The 19,193-nt window shown below is 50.1% G+C and overlaps 7 protein-coding genes across 7 annotated transcripts; 4 read left to right on the forward strand and 3 right to left on the reverse strand.

The window, feature by feature from the left end:
- The first annotated feature begins 1,680 nt into the window (after positions 1-1,680).
- LOC9645594 (enoyl-CoA delta isomerase 1, peroxisomal) lies at positions 1,681-3,253 on the forward strand. The gene is made up of 11 exons (XM_002975797.2): positions 1,681-1,809; positions 1,860-1,905; positions 1,960-2,004; positions 2,068-2,130; positions 2,189-2,262; positions 2,337-2,427; positions 2,474-2,565; positions 2,638-2,732; positions 2,789-2,841; positions 2,920-3,010; positions 3,078-3,253. Exons 1-10 carry the CDS (start codon positions 1,721-1,723, stop codon positions 3,001-3,003), a joined length of 732 nt encoding a protein of 243 aa, XP_002975843.1. The 5' UTR covers positions 1,681-1,720; the 3' UTR covers positions 3,004-3,010; positions 3,078-3,253.
- Positions 3,254-3,335: 82 nt separating this feature from the next.
- LOC112348489 lies at positions 3,336-6,960 on the reverse strand. The gene is made up of 5 exons (XM_024681134.1): positions 6,948-6,960; positions 6,478-6,838; positions 6,337-6,426; positions 5,475-6,279; positions 3,336-5,389 (listed from the first exon to the last, which is right to left on the reverse strand). The coding sequence occupies exons 4-5, from the start codon at positions 5,682-5,684 to the stop codon at positions 3,455-3,457; spliced, it is 2,145 nt and encodes a 714-aa protein (XP_024536902.1). The 5' UTR covers positions 5,685-6,279; positions 6,337-6,426; positions 6,478-6,838; positions 6,948-6,960; the 3' UTR covers positions 3,336-3,454.
- A 51-nt stretch (positions 6,961-7,011) lies between these two features.
- Positions 7,012-7,981, reverse strand: LOC9645595. Its single transcript, XM_024680763.1, has 3 exons — positions 7,864-7,981; positions 7,321-7,559; positions 7,012-7,209 (listed from the first exon to the last, which is right to left on the reverse strand). The coding sequence occupies exons 1-3, from the start codon at positions 7,979-7,981 to the stop codon at positions 7,012-7,014; spliced, it is 555 nt and encodes a 184-aa protein (XP_024536531.1).
- Positions 7,982-8,153: 172 nt separating this feature from the next.
- Positions 8,154-10,877, forward strand: LOC112348382 (pentatricopeptide repeat-containing protein At4g02750-like). Its single transcript, XM_024680764.1, has 4 exons — positions 8,154-9,059; positions 9,213-10,219; positions 10,450-10,589; positions 10,765-10,877. Exons 1-4 carry the CDS (start codon positions 8,154-8,156, stop codon positions 10,875-10,877), a joined length of 2,166 nt encoding a protein of 721 aa, XP_024536532.1.
- Positions 10,727-12,057, forward strand: LOC9645989 (reticulon-like protein B6). The gene is made up of 6 exons (XM_002975798.2): positions 10,727-10,866; positions 10,967-11,096; positions 11,155-11,335; positions 11,395-11,536; positions 11,597-11,666; positions 11,727-12,057. The coding sequence occupies exons 2-6, from the start codon at positions 10,979-10,981 to the stop codon at positions 11,891-11,893; spliced, it is 678 nt and encodes a 225-aa protein (XP_002975844.1). The 5' UTR covers positions 10,727-10,866; positions 10,967-10,978; the 3' UTR covers positions 11,894-12,057.
- An 88-nt stretch (positions 12,058-12,145) lies between these two features.
- Positions 12,146-16,243, forward strand: LOC9645596 (subtilisin-like protease SBT2.5). The gene is made up of 11 exons (XM_024681133.1): positions 12,146-12,567; positions 12,640-12,787; positions 12,847-13,241; positions 13,298-13,393; positions 13,443-13,512; positions 13,565-13,844; positions 13,908-14,257; positions 14,311-14,581; positions 14,636-14,917; positions 14,992-15,937; positions 16,007-16,243. Exons 1-10 carry the CDS (start codon positions 12,389-12,391, stop codon positions 15,402-15,404), a joined length of 2,484 nt encoding a protein of 827 aa, XP_024536901.1. The 5' UTR covers positions 12,146-12,388; the 3' UTR covers positions 15,405-15,937; positions 16,007-16,243.
- Positions 16,174-18,552, reverse strand: LOC9645597 (auxin-induced protein AUX28). Its single transcript, XM_002975980.2, has 5 exons — positions 17,624-18,552; positions 17,083-17,348; positions 16,873-17,002; positions 16,748-16,812; positions 16,174-16,679 (listed from the first exon to the last, which is right to left on the reverse strand). Exons 1-5 carry the CDS (start codon positions 18,364-18,366, stop codon positions 16,651-16,653), a joined length of 1,233 nt encoding a protein of 410 aa, XP_002976026.1. The 5' UTR covers positions 18,367-18,552; the 3' UTR covers positions 16,174-16,650.
- Between the last annotated feature and the right edge of the window lie 641 nt (positions 18,553-19,193).

The following is a 19,193-nucleotide window of genomic DNA, read 5'->3' on the forward strand; positions in this document are numbered from 1 at the left end:
GGCCCATAGGCCCAACCACTAAGTCCCACAGTCCTCTAGGACTTCTTCGATATACGACTATGTCCTTGGTCACTACACCAAAGGACTGTTTCTCTTCCTTTCCACAGTCTGGGCCTTTGGGACAACATTTCGGAACACTGTGGCCCTATGTGAGCCTCGTGGGTACTCTCCCCGCCTTCCGCCTTTGGGTGCTCTAGCCATGGGCATAGAGTGAGGTTCCGTTGAGCCACGCTAGGTATTCAAGTAGGTAGTGCCACCCATGCTTGGACTGGGAGCATTGACCATTCGATCTCCCGAGGGAGCTAGAGCCGGCTCTTGAACACTTCACCAAGCTACCCCGTTTGTCAGTCCGTATTCACTCTAGTCTTGGATTTCCCAGTGGTTAGCTCATCACCCAACACTTGGGTATAGCCTTCCTAGGCCAAACTGGCCTTTCCTAGCCAAACTAGCCTTTCCTGGCCAAACTGGCTCCACTAGGGTCCAACCCCCACACTCTCTCTACTATACTTTTAGAACGCCCCGCAACCCCCCCCCCCCCCCCCCCCCCTCCGGAATAATCGCTTTGGGCTTTCACCCAACTACCTATATTAGTATTCGGACTCGGACTTGGTCTCGGTCTTGGACTCGGACTCGGACTCGGACTCGGACTCGGTCTCGGTCTTGGTCTCGGTCTCAGTCCTAGTTCTATCTCGGACTCCATCTCAGACTCCATCTCAGGTCCATCTTGGACTCCATTTTGGGTCCATCTCGGGTCCATCTCAGACTCCATCTCGGGCTCCATCTCAGGTCCATCTCAGACTCCATCTCTGGCTCCATCTTGGGTCCATCTCAGACTCCATTTTGGGTCCATCTCGGGTCCATCTTGGACTCAGTACAAAGTGGATGATTTGGTGTTAGTTTGTTTTCCCTATCTTATGGTACGTGGTTTATCTAAAGGGCTCCTTGCACAGTGGAAAAGACCATATCGGGTGTTGCGGCAAGTTGGACCACAAGTTCTGCATAATGTCTAGTGGGTTGATCCTCCGGAGATTGTGCATGTGCAGTGGTTGAACACTTCATACAAAGGGATCAGGAGCAATTAATACCACATATAGATCCATTAATGCCTCTTCCTGACGTTCTTCCAAATCCTATTATTTCGAGAAAAAGGGATGATGTAAGGGCTAAGTGTATGGTTACGATGCCATATACTTATATTAGCATAGTAGGATTTTGGTAGCCGTCGGATTAGTTTTAATCCAGACCATTCACTCTTATATATAAACTAGGGTTTTTAGGCTAATTGATATGCACATTTTCTATATTCCCTTTCCATATCACACCTCTTAATATTTTAAAGTTTATAATGTTTATATTAAATTACAATTTAAAATTGGGCTAAACTCCTGAGCTTTTAACTGTGGAATGGCCTGCATTCCTCAAAAGCATATGATCCTCTCTCCTAAAAACAATCTGGCACATTGGGATTTCCAGCACAGATTGCCATTGGCCCCTAGACAGGCTTTTGCATGATGAATTGACAAAGCCGGTGGTGTCACGATTGCTGTGAAGCTCCACCTGCATCGCTGCTGTGCAATAAGGATGATCCCCTAGTTCTGGAGCAGCTCCCTGGCCTCGATAATCCTGAGATCATCTCCAGATTTTAGGGTTCTTGGTCCCAATGTTATTTATAGTAAGGGTCTAAAGAGCTATTCCACTGTCAAAGCCCTAAAATCAGGAAATGGGTACCGAGGAGAGCTTTGTGAAGCTCGAGGCGCTCCCTCATGGCGTCTACGTTCTCAAATTTGATGGTGGAGATGGGCAGCACAGGTGATCCATCCAGTTTCTTACATGAGAATGAGAATCAAAGTGAATTTCAGGTTGAATCCGACCACTATAGCAGAGATTCATTCGGCGCTTGACAAGGTAATCACGAAAGCAATCTCTCTCTCAGTCGCGCAAATTCATTCGCACTTCCAGGTTGAGGATGATCCCAAGGCAGCTGCTTTGATCACTACGAATGAGGTAAACAGCGAAAACATCTAGGAGGAAGGAGAAAGATTTTGATTGTTTTCTTTCTTTGGACAGGGAAAGTTTTTCTCGAATGGTCTTGACTTGGGATTCGCACAAAGTAGCCCGGGGAATTTTAAGGCTTGTGGGATCAATCTTAGTCCTTGAAGTTTCTCTCAACTTGAGTTGTTTTTTCCAGTACCTGGTCGATCTCTTTCTCAATCTCCTCGATCGTTTTCTTTGTTTTCCAATGCCGACAATCGCAGCAATCTGGTCAGTTTTTCGTGACAAGCCTGAGAATTCTTTTTTCTCTTTTCTGTTCTTACGTTTTCGAGATCGTTTGTCAGTGGCCATGCTGCAGCCGGAGGATGCATGCTCGCACTCGCACACGACTACCGGGTGATGCGAATTGACCGTGGCTATATTTTCATGAACGAGGCAAGTTTTCTCTTCCTTCTACACAACTTTTCTCACGGTTTCACAGGTGGAGATCAATCTCCATATGAGTCCAGGAATGATCTCTCTGATTCGTTGCAAGCTACCAGTCGCCACTTTCCACAAATCTCTCCTCTCTGCGTAAGTTCCTTCTTTCATTTTCAAGTGAAAGAGAGCTAGAGAGAGCGACGTTGTTTTGTTTTCTTCGCCCAGGCACAAATACACTGGCAAGCCCGCCGAGGAAGCTGGCTTTGTTTACGCCTCCTTTCCAGACGCGCGCTCCACTCAAGAAGAAGCAATACAGAAAGGTACAGAACTCTTCCAAGCTTTTGCTGCGACTTTGCTACATTCTGTCTCATCGCAGCAACCGAACTGGCGAAGAAGAAGTATAACCGCTCCATTTACAAAGCTATAAAGGTACGAATACGATTGAGGGAAGGCTGTCAGCCAGAATTGCGTGTGCGAAAACTTTGTTTTGTTCTTTTGTTGTTGCAGTCTGAGATGTTCAGAGTGGAACTTCGAGATCTTCGATCCGGGGACCACGGCCCGCCTCCTGGTATCATACTCTCCAAAATTTGAGCGGCTGGTACGTGCGAGAATTGATCAAGCTCTATCCTTTACGCGTCACTTTGCTTTTGTTTTGTTTGTGTCAGGAAGATGGTGCCAAAGCTTGCCGAAAACCAGAGAAGCACGGCAAAAAAAGAAGAAGAAACAAAGAATTGTCTTGGATTGAGTGAAAGCTCTTGAATCTCCTTCAGAAGAAAAGAGGTTAACTTTCGAGTTCCAAGCTCGAGTTTAATAACAAAGTATGAAAGTTCGTTGTGTCCTATGATTCGGCGTGTTCGAGTTCTTTCCTTGCATGGTTCCAAAAACAAATCGAGCTCGAAAATTTTGACTCCACAACAACGTTTCTTCATTCACATTTGGTGTGAGCGGAAAAAAATTTGGGGTCTTTTTCTTATAAACAATGGGATGGAAAAGAATTTTTCAAAGTCAAAACTTTGGTATGACAAAAAATAAAAACCAGGCATCAGGACGCCGCCGGATTCACCTTTCTCGACGATCTAGACCGTCCAATCCGCGTCGCCGGCGGCGTCTTGGCCGCCGCCGCCGCTGTACTGGCCCCAAAAGTCTGCGAAAGGTGTACCATCTCGGCCATGGACGACGTCACGTAGCTCTGGCCGTACAGGTCGTCGTCGTTTGGGCCCTGGCGCATCGTCGCCCGCTGGTGCAAGTGAGAGCTGTGTACGGACAGCGTATATGCCCTCCCCGACTCCTCGTAGATCCTCCGATTCTCCATCCTGTGGAGCACTTCTCCCAGCTCCGAGTGGAGGGACTTTGACAGCGCGTCGCCGCTCGCAAACGCAAACGATCGCTCAATGCGGCTTCGCGACGCCGAGATCGCGTCCTGGGCGGCCTCCAGATTGCCCGCGTCCGCGAGATTCCCAGCGCTGGCCATCGTTTCCGAGACGAGCAGACGGTTTCTCTGGCGATCCACCTCCAGGCTCGCGGTTTGAGACGAGTTCTGCACGATCGCAGGCCTCCGGACTGATATGGACGTTGATCCGGCCTCCGCGACCTCGCCCGGCTCCAATGCATCCCTGTAGCGGCACCCAATCCGGAAGATCTCGATCGACTCCGCCTCGGCGCAGGCGCCCAGCTCGATCTGGACCAAGACGTCGCGCTCCTCCTCGGCGTAGAGATCGCCCAGCGTCACCAGCGCGCTGGAGCCATCGCCCGATACCCAGCTCTCAAATCCCCCATTCTCCACCTTTAAGATCTTCACCCATGCCGCCGCGGCATGCAGCCAGACCTCCACGCCCTGCGACACGACGCTGAGAAGCCCGCCGATGCACTGCGCGAAGGCGTCGCGTACCGCCGCGGCCGCGTGGACGAACGAGAAGGTGCCACCTGTTGCCTCGGCGATGGCGTGGAGCGTCGGGGCGTCGTGGTCGGAGCCCACCCCGAATGCGTGGACGGGCGGCATGTGGCGGTATACCGCCGAGAGCGACTGCCGCAACAGGTTAGATGAGAAAAATGCTGACGTGTCCTGCCCGTCCGAGAGGAGGATGACGCTGGATACCGCGTTGCGGTGCCGCCGGTCGCCCAGCACCTTGCCCGCCTTCTTGAGCGCGTCGCCGATGTTGGTACCGCCGGATGCCACCAGCGCATGAACGGCGCGTACCGCGCGGCGCTTGTTGGTGTCGTCCATTCGCTTGAGAGGGAAGAGCCGAGCGGCGTTGGTGGCGAAGGAGATCACGCTCAGCCGATCACGCGGCCCCAGCTGCCCGATGACGAATTCCATGGCCGATTTCACCAGCGCGAGCTTGGATCCCGCCATGGAGCCGCTCACATCGAGCACCGTGACGAGATCGATGGGAGCTCGAGCGCTCCCGGTAGCGCTGCCGCCGCCGCCGCTGCTCGATGCCTTGAGATTGACGAGCACTGTGAAGGGATTCCTGGATTGATCCGCCTGGACGGAGCCACACTCGGTGAATGCCGCGATCTTGGGCGCTCGCGATGGCGGTGCTTGGTGCTGGAAATCCTGGGACGATATATCCCTTGGATCGACGGAGACGTTGTGGATGCTGCTGCCACATTCCTCATCGTCGTCATAGACCGCGGGATCCGATCGATTGTCCGCGCGGCTGGCGCTGATCATCCGGCCGTAGCGCGCGCGCTCGCGCTGGATGGACTCGTTGAGGATTCGCAGCACTGGATCGACGTGGTAATTCCCGTGGGAGACGAATGGCTGGGAGTGATGAGATCGCAGCTCTGGCGGGGATTCTTTGACCTGCTGCCAGGGAAGATCGATCCATTTGGCCCGGCACACGGGGCAGACGCGATTGCCATGCCGGACATTCGATGCGATGCACGAGAAGTGGAACATGTGGGAGCACTCGGCTGTGAACAAGGCGTGGCCGGCCCCGGGCGCCATTTGATCGAGGCAGATGGAGCACATACCCTGGAAATATCACCAAGAACATCAATAAACTTTCGATCGGATCGAGATTTCGATCGCATCGATATCGATCGACGCGCGATCATACCTCGCGCATGCTCCTCCTCCCGGTGCTCTTGCTCCTCCTCCCGCTCGCTGACCTGGCCCCGGATTCTTGGAGCGGCCGATCCAGCGCCATCAAATCCTGGAGGCTGGGAAGCGCCGCCGCCGCAATCTCATCGCCGCGCCGATCGCCGCCCGACGTGATGCACAGATTGGACGCCAGCATCGCCCTGGCCGACTTCCATCCCTTTCCCATCTAAAGAATCGCTAGAAAGAATTGCGCCGCTAGCTAGATCTCCAGCTCCTGGGGCACCGCTTGTTCGCGACTTTATACCTAGCGCTAGAATGGATCTCTATCTATCCCGCGCTGCGTGGGTGGCTCTCGCTCAGCAGCCTACAATCTTGAAATTCAAACAAACCGACACGCATAAATTTCTTTTGTGAGCCAGTCAAACTAGGAGACACACGTCAGCACTCCCTCGCTTATCGGATGGACAGACACGTGGCCCCCGCATACCCGTCAGCAGGACCCCTGCCCGTCGGATGGACGGTGATCGCCAACACACACAAACATCGTGTCCAAACTATAGGAAACGAAGAAACTCGGTGTTTTCCCCTTGGCGCGGCGATGGAGATCGTCAAAATAGAAGTGCTGCCTGGATGCTTTCGCGCAAACTTTTGCCTCTTTTCGTCTCTCTTTTGTTTCGATCCCACTGTTTGATCCAATGCTGGAAACAGTGGAGCAACGCGCAAGGAAGCGAGAGACTAAGGACTAGATCTCGGTTGGCAGCCGGGTTTTTTAAGCTTGCGCGAGTTCTCATTTGTGGAGCTCCACTGTTTGATATCGCGTACTGTAGACGTGAAGTGAGCTACACTCAAAGAAGAAAACCCACAGTTTTTTATTGTACCTCACTCTCGCTCTCCAATCGGTTGCTTGTCAACGCAAGCGTGCCTGTGTTCCTGCCACAATAATTTTATCCTTTGCTTCTTTGGTTTTGCTGCGAGTCCAAGTTACAACTTAACAGCACCGAAACATGCAAATGGCCCACCTGGTTTGAAAGGCAGGACGTTGACAAAAAGTGGAGGAGCCGAGCTTACCTGACAAAAAAAAAACCAACAAAAGAAACTCGGGATCAGATCAAATCTACTTGCCAGCAACTTGCAAAGGTCGACTCTTCGATGTTTCCCAAAGTCACGTTCGAAAAAAGATAGATTTGAGCTAGAACCAGAGCGACAAGACGAGTGGATTACCTGGATCGCAGAAAGCGAGAGAGAGAGAGACGAGGAAAGAAACAAAAAGAAGCTTGAGTAGTTTAAGATCTAGACACTTACATGCACGAATCCTTCGTGTTTAGAGATTAACATTACAGTTTTGCGACTAAAGGTCTGTCAAACCAATCATCGGAGAGCCTGAACACACACAAAACAGTCATCCTGTTAGTAAACAAATGCCAAATCGCAATGAGATATTTCTATCTCGAAGCAAACAGACGAAAGAGTTTAAATGCGTGACACCCACCTGGTTGACTCTCTTGCCGATTGGTTTTTTCTGATGGTGAGGATGATCTCTTTCCAAACGGCCTTTAGTCGAATCCAGAGTAAACGCCACGGTCGCGCAGCAAGCGTTTCTCTTCCTCAACGTAGCTCTTCCCCCTGCTCGCCTGACCGAGGTCTCTCTTTCGTTTTTCCTTCTTGGAGAAAGTTTGAGCCCGTTGCTCCGCTGCAGCGTCCCTGCGTTGCTTCTTTGCGAATTGGTACTCGTTGAAAGTATTTTCAGCGAACTGCGGAAACAAAACGAAGGTATCGTATCAAGCGTGAGAAAATGGAAAAAAGTTGACCAAGAAAAAGAAAGAAAACTTCACTTGAAAGAGACAATGGAAAGAGAAACGAACCTTTTCGGCGCCAGTGTTGACAATCTCTCGAGTTCGCTCTCGCTCATCAATATTTTCGACCTCTTCGGCTTGCCTCTCTTCGTCGGTCTTTTGCTTCCCACCAGACCACGACCAATTGCTCTCAAAGTTGGCATTGCGATTCGGAGCTGGAACATTTAAAACTGATGGCCCACTGGAGTACCCGTGTTTTGCCAAGTCCGCGAAGCTCAAGTCTCCTTTCTTTGAAGCCTTTTTTCGCTCTGGAACATGAAAAATTTAGCGTTGTGAGACAGTTCATCGCGACTAGCAAACAGGCAAAGAATTCATGACACTTCGAATCGGGAATGAGGAACTATTTAGCTGCCTTGGCAACCAAGAATTGTCGACAATGTCTAAACCCATGACACTTACGTGGAATCGCCGCTGGAGCTTATGTTTCCAAGAAAAAAGAAAGAAAAGGGAATGAATGCAGAACTATCTAGCTGCTTTCGTGCATTTCGCGAAGTTCATCGCAACTACCAAACAACGCAAAGAATAGCAAAATGTCGACTAAGTGACACTTACTTGGAATCGCCGCTGGAGCTGGAGACTCTACCGGCGCCTTCGATTCCTGCTCTGAATCCGACGAGGAGAGGCCGAGACCGCTGCTGGAGCTCGCGCTGTCATCCTCGCCTTCCGCCATTTTCCCCTTCGAAGATTTAGGGTTCTTGGAAGGACCCTAAATGCGACACAATAGAACCGATTTGCTTAAATCCATCCAATCTTGCCGGTCTCTGTCCGCAGCGCTAGAAATCCACCATCGCATCCTCCCTCTGCCCACCAGCGACGCCTTCCTCTGCAACAATCTCATCGAGATGTATGGGAGATTGGGCAGCTCCGAAAGCGCGCGCGAGATCTTCGACGCGATGGGATCCAGCAGGAATTCCTTCTCATGGTCGCTGATGATGAATGCCTACGCCAGGAATTCCTTGCTGCGCGAGGCTAGGCGTGTTTTCGATGAGATGCCTGAGAGAGATCGAAACCTAGTGTGCTGGAACGCACTACTCGCGGCATATGCCCAAACGGGGCACTTTGAGGACGCAGAGGATCTCTTCGATCAAATGCCCGGGAGGGATTTGGTATCATGGAACACAATGTTAAATGCGTTTGTCACAACCAGAGATCTGGGTCAAACGGCAAAACTCTTTGAAAGTATTCCAGAGCCAAACCTGATTTCATGGACTTCCATGATCACAGCAAATGCCCAAAGCGGGCATCTGGATGAATCAAGAAAAATGTTCAATGACATGCCCCAGAGAGATATTGTGTCGTGGAACGCAATGGTGGCAGCATTTACGCAGTATGGGAGTTTTGAGGAGGGTAAATTGGTGTTTCATGGCATGCCCGAGAGGGATCTTGCGACGTGGAATGTCATGCTAACTGCGTATGCCCAAGCAGGGCAAATGGAGACTGCAGAGACTATGTTCGAGGAAATGCCACGCCAGGACCTGGGCTCTTGGAACGCGATGCTTACAGGGTATGCCTATAGCGGGAGTACCAGGAAAGCAAAGGATTGCTTTGATCGCATGCCCCAGTGGAATATAATCTCCTGGAATTGTATGATTTCTTCCTATACTCATGTAGATCAGGCAAAGATACTGTTTGATCAAATGCCGCAAAGAGATGTGGTGTCCTTCAACGTGATACTTGCTATGTATTTTGAACATGCTCGACTTGAGGAAGCGATAGGAGTCTTTGATGCCATGCCTGAAAGGAATCTGGTGACTTGGAACTCTCTATTATCAGGATATGCCCAAAGTGGGCATCTTGGGTTTGCCAAGCAAACCTTTGAGGAAATGGTACACAAGGATCTGGTGTCCTGGAACGCGATGCTTTCGGCATATTCTCAAAACGGGCATCTGGAAGATGCGCAGGCACTCTTTAAAGAGATGCCAAAGAGGGACGTGGTGTCCTGGAATATACTGCTCGTGTCTTATGCCCAAGCGGGTCATATTGAGGAATCCAAACAGCTGTTTGACGCAATGCCAAAAAGAAACCTTGTATCCTGGAATGCACTTCTTTCGGTCTACGCACAGAACGGGCATGTTGAAGAGGCCAAACATGTTTTTCACATTATGCCACAGAAAGACTTGGTATCGCTCACATCTATTCTTCCTGCTTATGCCCAAACTGGGCATCTAGAAGATGCTAAAGCTTTGTTTGATCAAATGCCGGAGAGGGATGTGGTGTTGTGGACCGCGATGCTGGATGCCTATGGCCAGAACGGAAATCTTGAGCTTGCCAAAGGAATTTTTGATGACATGCCTTGCCAAAATTTGATATCTTGGAATGCAATGTTGGTGGCTTATGCGCAAAGCGGGTATCTGGAAGAGGCTAAGCATTTCTTTGACGTCCTGCCACAGAGGAGCATTGTGTCTTGGAACACAATGCTATTGACATATACCCTATCAGGTCATATCCTGGCAGCAAGGAAGACGTTTGATCAGATGGGGGAGAGAGATACCATCACTTGGAACACCATCCTTTCAGTTTATGCTCAGAGTGGAACACAGCATGTCGAGGCCTTTTATCTCTTCACTAGGATGAAGCTTCTTGATTCTTGCGACGGAGCTTCATTTGCCTTAGCTCTCATTTCTTGTAGCTACATTGGCAATGTTTCCAAGGGCAGGGAACTGTTTGTGTCCATGGCTACCGACTTTGGAATCAAACCCTCAAAGCAACACTTTTGCTGCATGGTTGACGTATTTGCCCGGTCGGGGCATCTGCTGAAAGCCGAGGAACTCCTTCTAAACATGCCGTTTGTGCCGGATGCCGTCGAGTGGAGATGCTTGCTCGGAGCTTCTCGGAGCCACAACCGGGTCAGAGATGGCGCTCGAGCCGCAAGCTTTGTGTTCGATCTAGATCCCAAAGACACGGCAGGGTATATGCTCTTGGCAAACATGTATCAACAGAATGTTATAAATACAAACAATCCAATCGTATTGTCAGGCAAAGATTGTTAGCATTTGGAAACAAAAATTAATGATCATGTGATTGATATATTACATCCTTTGGGGCAACTAAAAGGATTTGATTCTGTTAAAATACTATTCTTTGTGTATGTGCGCCATGTGTAAATCTTTTCACAAGCTTTGTCTTTGTTTGCCTTAGGAGTCAATGGGACGTGCCAACGAAGAGATTCAACACGCGGGTTCGATTCCCTCCCCCACATGCACAAGCGATGAATATTCCTCCCTTGGTTTGTAGACGATGTTTTGGATCGCGAGGCCCGCAGCGTGGAAGCATCTCAGGTGCCACCGACAGCTAGGCGCGCGATTGAATCTAGCGGCTTATTTTAAAAAAGATTCTGGGATATTCCGGTGGGGGGAATCCGACGGTGGCGACGGTGTGAAGCCTACGTGGACAGATGCGATGGCTGCCATGCCCTTAAGATCAAAACGGACGGCCGGGATCTTTGGTGTGTAGGTGTGAACGTCCCAGAACCCCTGCGTTGCGAGAGGCGAGTCTTTGGCGCAAGGGTTTTTGCCCGAAGATCGGAGGCGCCGCGCGCGAGGAAATCTTCGTCTGGTGAGTCCTAGGCCTCCGCGCTGCGAATGTAGCGCCGCTCCTTTTCTTGCTTCCCCGATCTCTCGATCTTGCCGTGACGCGCGATCTTTGCTCGGTGTAGGGTTTTGGAGGTATGGCGCCAGCGTCGGACGATACTATCCAGCTGCCGGCATCGACATCGGCGGATTCGTCGTCGCGTCGGCTCTTTGCCAGGGAAAAGAGCGTTCACGAGCTTCTTGGCGGCGGATTATGTGAGTTTTGTGCATGTTTGGGCTTCTTCCCTTAAAAAATTCTCCTTTTCCTTTGCAGTGGGCGATGTTTTGCTATGGAGGAAGAAGCATCTCTCCGCGTCGGTTTTGGGGATTGCCACGCTCATCTACGTCCTGTTTGAGTGGTGTGGCTACACTGTGCTCTCGGTGTTTTGCAACACCTTTCTGCTGATTACCATCGTCCTTTTTGTTTGGTCCCTTGGGGCCAGCTTCACGAACAGGTAACTCGCAGCGTAGTTCCTTTCTTCAATGGTTTCATGTTTTCTTTTCTATTTTGCAGACCTCCCCCTCGTATTCCTGAGTTACAGCTCTCGGAGAAAACTGTCCAGGATGTTGCACACACGGTGCAATTACAGTTCAATAACGCTGTGGGAGCTTTTCGTTCAATCGTCCTCGAGAGAAATTACGTGCTCTTTCTCAAGGTGGAGTTTTTTTTTTCTCTCTTTTCTTTGCGACTTCTTAGCATCAGTCCTTTTGTTTAGGCTGCTGCCGGTCTTTGGCTACTTTCCACCGTTGGCTCGTGGACTAGTCTCCTGACTCTTCTTTATATCGGTACGTGTCACGAGAAACTTCTGTTTGAGCAGCCGCCTTAAATGCCTCTCGGCTTCTCAGGTGTGATCGTTGCGCATATCATTCCGTTCGTGTATGACAAGTACGAGGACAAGATCGAGCACTACATGAAGGTGGCCGTGAGCGAGGGAAAGAAGCAGTACAGCAAAGTAGACGAAATGGTGGTGAAGAAGATCCCGAGAGCGGCGAAAGAGAAGAAGTCCGAGTAGTAGCACCGTCACCACCATCACGGGTTCAGCCTTTCCTCCTTCCATTCTCTCGTTGGTTTCGATATTTAGAGCTCTGCAATTTCACCAGGTTGGATGATCTGAGCACAGTGTTCACAGTGTTCATATGTAAGAACCATTCCCTGTAAGAAACATTTCCTTTTTCACTAGCGGTGCAATCGATCTCGTTTTTTTTCCTTCCGGTATATTCTCGAGACTGTACGTAACAGCTACTGCGTAACTGCCGGTGCTTCAAGTGGGGAAAATCGTATCCCAAAGTGGGCCGGTTTTTTCACTTAGCAAGAACATATCATCTCCGGGAAGTTTTTCTTGGCTAGCTTCCGTTTTTTAATTTTTTTTGTTTTTTTTTGGAGGTACCACTGTGCCTAGAGGATCCACAGCTGCTATTTTACTTCAATCGGATCCTTTCATGGGACTGCTGCTGCTCGTCCTTGCTACTTAAACAGTGCTAAAGTTCTCCGGTGGTGAAGTGTAACAATGGACTTTCTCATCGGGAGACTGGTGTTAGCGCTGGCGATGGTGGCCGTGCTTGTCTCTGCCGATGATGATGTTGATGCTGGACCGGTATACATCGTCAGGATGAAGGGACATCCGATTGCCGCTATGATCGACAAGCCTGTCTATGCCATTAATGAGGAAGATGATCATGAAACGAGGTAGTATATTGTCTTCATTGTTTCAACTCGTAACTTCGTCTTGTTTTTTTCGTTTTCTTTTTGTTTTTCCAGAGATTTCGTGGAGATGCATACGGCAAGCTTGAGACGGAACCACGATGCGTTTCTGGAAAGCTTGCTCGAAGAAGGGAGCTACGAGAAGCTGTACAGCTATACGTACCTTATGAATGGTTTCGCTGTGAAGCTCAGGGATGAAGTTCATGTAAGTCGTTTCCTTATAAAGTTTTACTTGTTTCGGTACTTATCCGGTGCTACGGTCAGGTTGATTCTATCAGAGCTCATCCGGATGTTCTATCGCTGGAACACGAGGTGCATTTCCGAAAGACAACGACTTACACACCGTTTTTCTTGGGCCTGGATCCAAGAGCTTGGAAGAACGTCGGGACATTTGCAAAGGCCGGGGAAGATATCGTCATTGGAGTTCTGGATACTGGGATCGATCCACGCCACCCCAGCTTTGCAAACACCACCTCAAGGCCTTACTCGTTCAATCGACACTGGGAGAAGGTGTGCGCTGCGTCCCCGACATTTCCCAAAGGTTCCTGCAACGGGAAGATCATTGGCGCTCGTCACTTCTCCAAAGGCATTGTAGCTGCGAACGCGTTCAATGCGAGCAATGACTACGATTCCCCGCTCGATGGTGATGGTCACGGGAGGTAAGCTTAACGTTTCTCTTCTCTTTAGTGGTAAAGCAGATGTTTTGTATCTACAGCCATACCAGCTCTGTTTGTGCCGGCAACAATGGTGTTTACGTGAGTGTGGACAAGTATATCTATGGGAGAGCAAGCGGAATGGCTCCTCGCGCACGGTGAGCTCATGTTTTTGTAGTAAACCGTCCATCAACTTAGCTCTCTCAGGATTGCGGTGTACAAAGTCATTTACAGAGATGGTGGCTACTTGTCTGATGTTCTTGCGGGGATTGATCAGGTTTGCCTTGCGCTATTTTCTTCTTTGTTTCATTCCGTGAGTTGGAACACAGGCCGTTCAAGATGGAGTTCATGTGCTGAGTATCTCTCTCGGTGCCACTAGTGGAGCCTACGGTGTTCCGTTCCTCAACTCCTTCGACATTATGATGCTCCTCGCGTTCAAGGCGAACGTTTTCATCGTCCATGCTGCTGGGAACAACGGTCCTGCCGCCTTCAGTATGAACTCGTTCGGGCCGTGGGTGTTGTCGGTCGCAGCTGGTATGACAGATCGAACGTACTCGACTCCGATAATTCTCGGCAACGGGCAATGGGTGTATGGAACTGGTCTAACAGGTAAGCGTGTGAAACACTCTCGTAGAAGGCCATCGCTAACCTTTGGAACCATTTGCACTGTAGCTGGAACCAGCGCTCGCAAGTTGTATCCTTTGATTTATTCCCAGGATGCGTACATCGCCGGGGTGACGTCCTTCGACCAGGAGTTTTACTCTTACTGCTCCGACCCCTCGCCTTTCAACAAGACTCTCGTCAGCGGGAAGATTCTCATTTGCAACTTTGTCGACTACTTTTCTGGTGGTGCCGTCACACAAATCGAAGGCGCTCTCGCAACTGCCATTGCCACGGGAGCTGCTGGCCTCCTCATTGTCTTCCCAACATCCGCCGAGAAAACGCCAACCAAAGACACGGTCTTTGATCCAATTCCTTTCACGATACCCGCGAGCTTTGTGGTGGATCCAAACGCGTCAGCGGTAAGCTGTTTTGTTTCCAAGCTTCTTAACTTGTTTCTTTTTCGCTCTGGCAGCTCATACTACAACACTACAACGAGAAGACTGTGAAAGACAGCAAGGGGCAAGTGTTGAGGTTCGATGCACAAGCCAGGATCGAGGACTCGAGACACCCCTTGTATCCATTGGAAGCACCGAGAGTGGCCTCGTATTCTTCCAGAGGCCCGGTCTACGCTGACACGGTTACGTCCCTGGTAGCAGACGTGATGAAACCAGACGTCCTCGCACCTGGAAACCAGATATGGGGTGCATGGACACCCAAAGGAACCGACGCAAACTCTTTCACAGGCAAGCCTGTAACTTCAGCTTCTTGTTCTTTTTCTTACAAACTCTATATACCAGGTCGCAACTTTGCCATGCTTTCCGGGACGAGCATGGCCACTCCGCACGTCGCCGGAATCGCCGCGCTCTTGATCCAAAAGTACCCGAGGTGGCGCGCCTCAACCATCCGCTCGGCGATCATGACCACCGCGGACAACTTCGACAACCGCGACCGCTGGACGCGAGCCGAGCAGCCGTACTCCAACTCGTCCCAGGCGATCGGCCGGGCCTGCCCCTTCGACATTGGCAGCGGTGCTATCAACGCCACCGCAGCGCTCGATCCAGGCCTCGTCTTCGACGTTGGTAAGCTTGGCTTTTCTCGTTTTCTCGATCCAGAGCTTTCACAAACTTGTAACGCTCGTCTTCCTCGTTCCCAGGATTCCAGGATTACGTGGACTTCCTGTGCGAGATCCCGGGGGCCGACCAAAACTCGGTGGAGTACTCGACGGGGGCTCATTGCGGGCCTGAAAACAAGAACCCCTCGGACCTCAACATGCCGTACATCACGGTGGCGAACTTGATAGGCAGCCGGGTGGTGCAGCGAACCGTGGTAAACTTGGGCGGCGAGGAAACTTACAACGTCACGGTGAGGCATCCAGCGGGGGTGGACGTGTCGGTGAAGCCGCGGGTTTTCAAGGCCAGGACTGGGAAGCCAGTGGTCATCAACGTGACGCTCACCGCGACGCAGACCAACCAACAGTTCACCTTCGGGTATATGATCTGGGACGGCGACAAGGGTCATTCCGTACGCGTTCCCCTCGTTGTCTCGGCGAACTCTATGAGCGGGTAAACAAAGTTCTTTGCTCTCTCTCTCTCCTCTCTCTCTCTCTCTCATATTTTTTCTACAAAGATGATGGCTCTCTCTTCCATTTTGAATCTCTCTTGATCTCTCTTCTACAAAGACCATTTTGATCATCTTTCTCTCTAAGGCCATCTCTCTCTCTCTCATATTTTTTCTACAAAGATGATGGCTCTCTTCCATTTTGAATCTCTCTTTCTCTCTAAGGCCATCTCTCTCTCTCTCTCTCTCCGTTTTTTTCTTTTCTTTGATTGGAAACAGGGACCATTTTGATCATGGCACCGCCGCAAACTAAGATTGAGATTTTCCTCTTGTAAATAAAAGAGACTCTCTCTGGAACTCTTTTTCCTTTTCCTCGTTAAACATTGGAGAGAATCACGCCAGCTGTTGCTTCCATGTCTCCGTAATGCCCAGCAAAGAAAAAAAAGGGTTTTTCCTCCTCCCCGCGGCAATGAATCGGCCCCAAGGCCGCCGTACAAGACATGCCCTTTTAGCAGATGGAAACACCGCCAGTGTTGAGATCGGTAAGAATATTTGTTGCGCTCATTTTCCTTGTTGGCCACTAAGACTGTTGGCTTGTTGGCCTCCAACAGAATCGCAATCGGATCTTCACTCATTCATTCCTTGCGCTATGCCGTCCCCTGTACGGACTGCCCCCCGGCACGTTCGTACCGGAGATTTCTCGCAACCAAGTTTAGAGACAAGCCATCGTGCCAGTGTTACAAATCCATCTGGCCAGTGTTACAATCCATCCAGCAGATGTTACAAACCAATGTTATATGCGCTAAAACATTACACTTTATCACGTTGTTCGCGTCAAAAAAGAAAAATACACTCCCCTTCTTTCTTCTCTCCTTTTTTTTTTCTTGCGTTAATTTTCTCCGCGTTGCTCTGTGGAGATTTTTCAACAAAGGTAGAAAAAAAGCGAGGATTTTGTTTCCATGTACAAGAGAGAAAGTAAAGAGGGGAGCCACTGTTCTTGGTCCTTATTGGAAACGAGCGAGAGAGAGCGAGAGAGAAAGAGGGAAAGAGCGAGACTGCAAAACCACCCCTTTTCTTCGTAGCGCAAATTTTCCAGCTTTGATTCCCCGACCCTTCTCATGGCACAGCTATTTAGCAGCTATAGACGTCTTCAAAAATGCTTCTTTGTGTTTCCCTGTTTTTTTTTTTTTTCTTCTTCTTCTTTTCTCTTTCGTTTTTTTAGCGGTTTTTTTGTCTTCCTCAAGATTTTACTTCGTCAGCTTGTAGCCTCGGCTTCTCTCGGAACTGATCCAGAAAACAAAGACATCGTCAGTCCAGAGACTAAAAGCACGCAAAAGAAAAACAAAACTTACCACCAAGACCAATTGCGTCAGACCCCTTCATGATCCGTAGCCTTTTCACAGTCGCTGCAAACATCCTGGAGTAGCAGGACAAGATCAGAACTCCACTTGGGATCCAGAGACAAAAAACAATTTACCTCCATGGAACATCGCCAACGAGCATCAAATCCCCGTCTTTGTCCTCGTAAGTCAGGACGTACTCCGTCTCATATCCATCAAAGAGGCTCCGGACATCTCCAGACGATTTTTGTTTGGACATCGGCTGGCCTGATCAGCGAAAGCAGCAAAAGTACTCGTTAGTCGATGGACACATCAAGCTTTCCAGATCTAAAGCGAAAGTAGCTCACCGCTCACGAATCCGCTAAACATATCCTTGAGAGCCGAGGAGAGCTTCACGTAGCTGTTGTTGGAATCCAGATCCACTTTCCGGCCGATCGGGAGGCCGTCCATGTACACCTTGACAAAGAGTGAGTTGTTGCTCGCTGCTGCTTGGCCACCATTACTGCCTTGATCCGGAGTCGCGAGCTCCGCGGCCTGCTTTACAGTTTGTGCTGGTGCAACCAACGTGTTCTTCCTAAAGGACTGAACTGGCGGCCACCCAACCATCGGACCACTGCAAATAAATAAGATATTCAGTTATACTTCTTTGAAAAAAGCAAGAAAAAAAAACTCAAGCTTGGTATGAGAGGAAGGAAAAAAAAATCTTCGAGCTTCAGAGAGAAAGGAAAAAAAATCTGTACTGTGGAGTGAGAGGAAGGAAAAAAAAATCTTCGAGCTTCAGAGAGAAAGGAAAAAAATCTGTACTGTGGAGTGAGAGGAAGAAATCTAGAGCTTGCTGGAGGAGCTCAAGAGAATAGGAAAGGCTAAAGAGAAAGAAGAAAAACGTACCTTGAGGATGGAGTTTCTTCGCCTTGGTTCAGGCACGAGAAGTGACTGAGAGACGAAGAGGAGGAATCTTTTCTCTGGAAAGGCGTGAAAGTGGTCCTGTGTGGATCATGAATTGGCCTCCATGTTTTGGTGGTGGCGGCGTTGGTGGTGGTAGTGGTGGTGGCGGCGGTAGTGTTGTTGTTCTTGGCGGAAGAGCTACTCCATGGAAACATCGCTGGTAGCATCTTGGAGCCCATACCTTTGACGAGATCCACCGCCTCCACAGTCTCCGAGTAGCCCCTCTTGGATCCAGCGCTGGGGAGCTTCAATTTCACCTCCTGGAAGAGAGATCTCTCCCTCGTCGTCTCGCCCGCGCTGTCCAGCGCCTCCTTGCTCCTGGGAGCCGGCCCCAATCCCAGCCCCAGGCTCAGATCTGGATCCTCAACCATGGCTGCCGCCCCGCCGCAGCGATCCTCGGGCTTGTCCACGCTGATGGACGAGGAGCCAATGTAATCGTGCTCGTGGATCTTGGTGCTGCTCTGGCTGCTGCTATTGCTACACGAATTGGCGCGGCTAGCTCCAGCGCCAGCTCCAGCGCCAGCGCCAGCGCCATTGAAGAAAACCCCAGCCCCGGCCGCGCATTCCTCCCCAGCGTTGCTATCGCCCGTCCTCTCAGTCACCACCGAGGAGCTCACGCTGCGGCTGAGCGAATCAAACGCCATCGTCACGGGCGTTGCCGGCGCTGCTCGCGAATCCTCCCCCATTCCCCCTCTTTCACGCGCTAGAATCCCGGATTTTCACCTGCGTTGCCTCCAAACGCGCTGACGATCGGCCAGGGAACAAGACAGAGCTCCTCCAGTGCCGGATTTTAGCCCATCGATCGAGGCAAGAGCGCGAAGAAGACGAAGATCACACTCACGAAGAACGCGGAAGGCCTTTGGAAGCCCTAAAATGGGGGAATGGGGGTTTTATGAAGCTCGTGCGGGCATGGCCATGGCCATGGCCATGGTGGGGGCCATGATGGAATGGATGGATGGCAATGGTATGACATGGTAGCCCATTGGCCGCTGGCCAGTGGCCAAAAACCCCCGCAAGTGGTCCATGTCCATTACTGGCCCGGGAAAGAGGGGACAAGATCACGCCTACCATTTTGTCGTCGTGAGAAAACAGCAAAGCCAAACCAAACACGATTCGTTCTCTGTTTTAAACTTGAGATGGCGGTTTTTAATTTCTTGATTTTAAAATTGTAATTATAGCTGATAATCTTTTTCATTTTTCATTCTGGAAGTTCTAATAGCCATGCTCCGTCCATTTGCTCTTTTGTGTGTTTTTTTTAGGTGGTTGGGAGGCACTAAATGATGTTCATTCAGCATGAGGCCTTCTCTGGGAAAACACGTCTGTCTCCTTTGTCTTTGATCATTCCTTCTTTGGCCTACTTGCAAAATTTCCAGCAGCCTAGGTGCTATGTGCATATGTGTGAAGAAAAATAAAAAGTAGAACTGTGAAACTCAGCATATTATTATAGCTATATTGTTTTATACTACATAACAGATATAAGAGTTCAATCTTTTAAAAACATGTGCTTGTCAAC

The sequence above is a fragment of the Selaginella moellendorffii genome, unplaced genomic scaffold (assembly GCF_000143415.4).
Source record: "Selaginella moellendorffii unplaced genomic scaffold, v1.0 SELMOscaffold_29, whole genome shotgun sequence".
Lineage (NCBI taxonomy): Eukaryota > Viridiplantae > Streptophyta > Lycopodiopsida > Selaginellales > Selaginellaceae > Selaginella > Selaginella moellendorffii.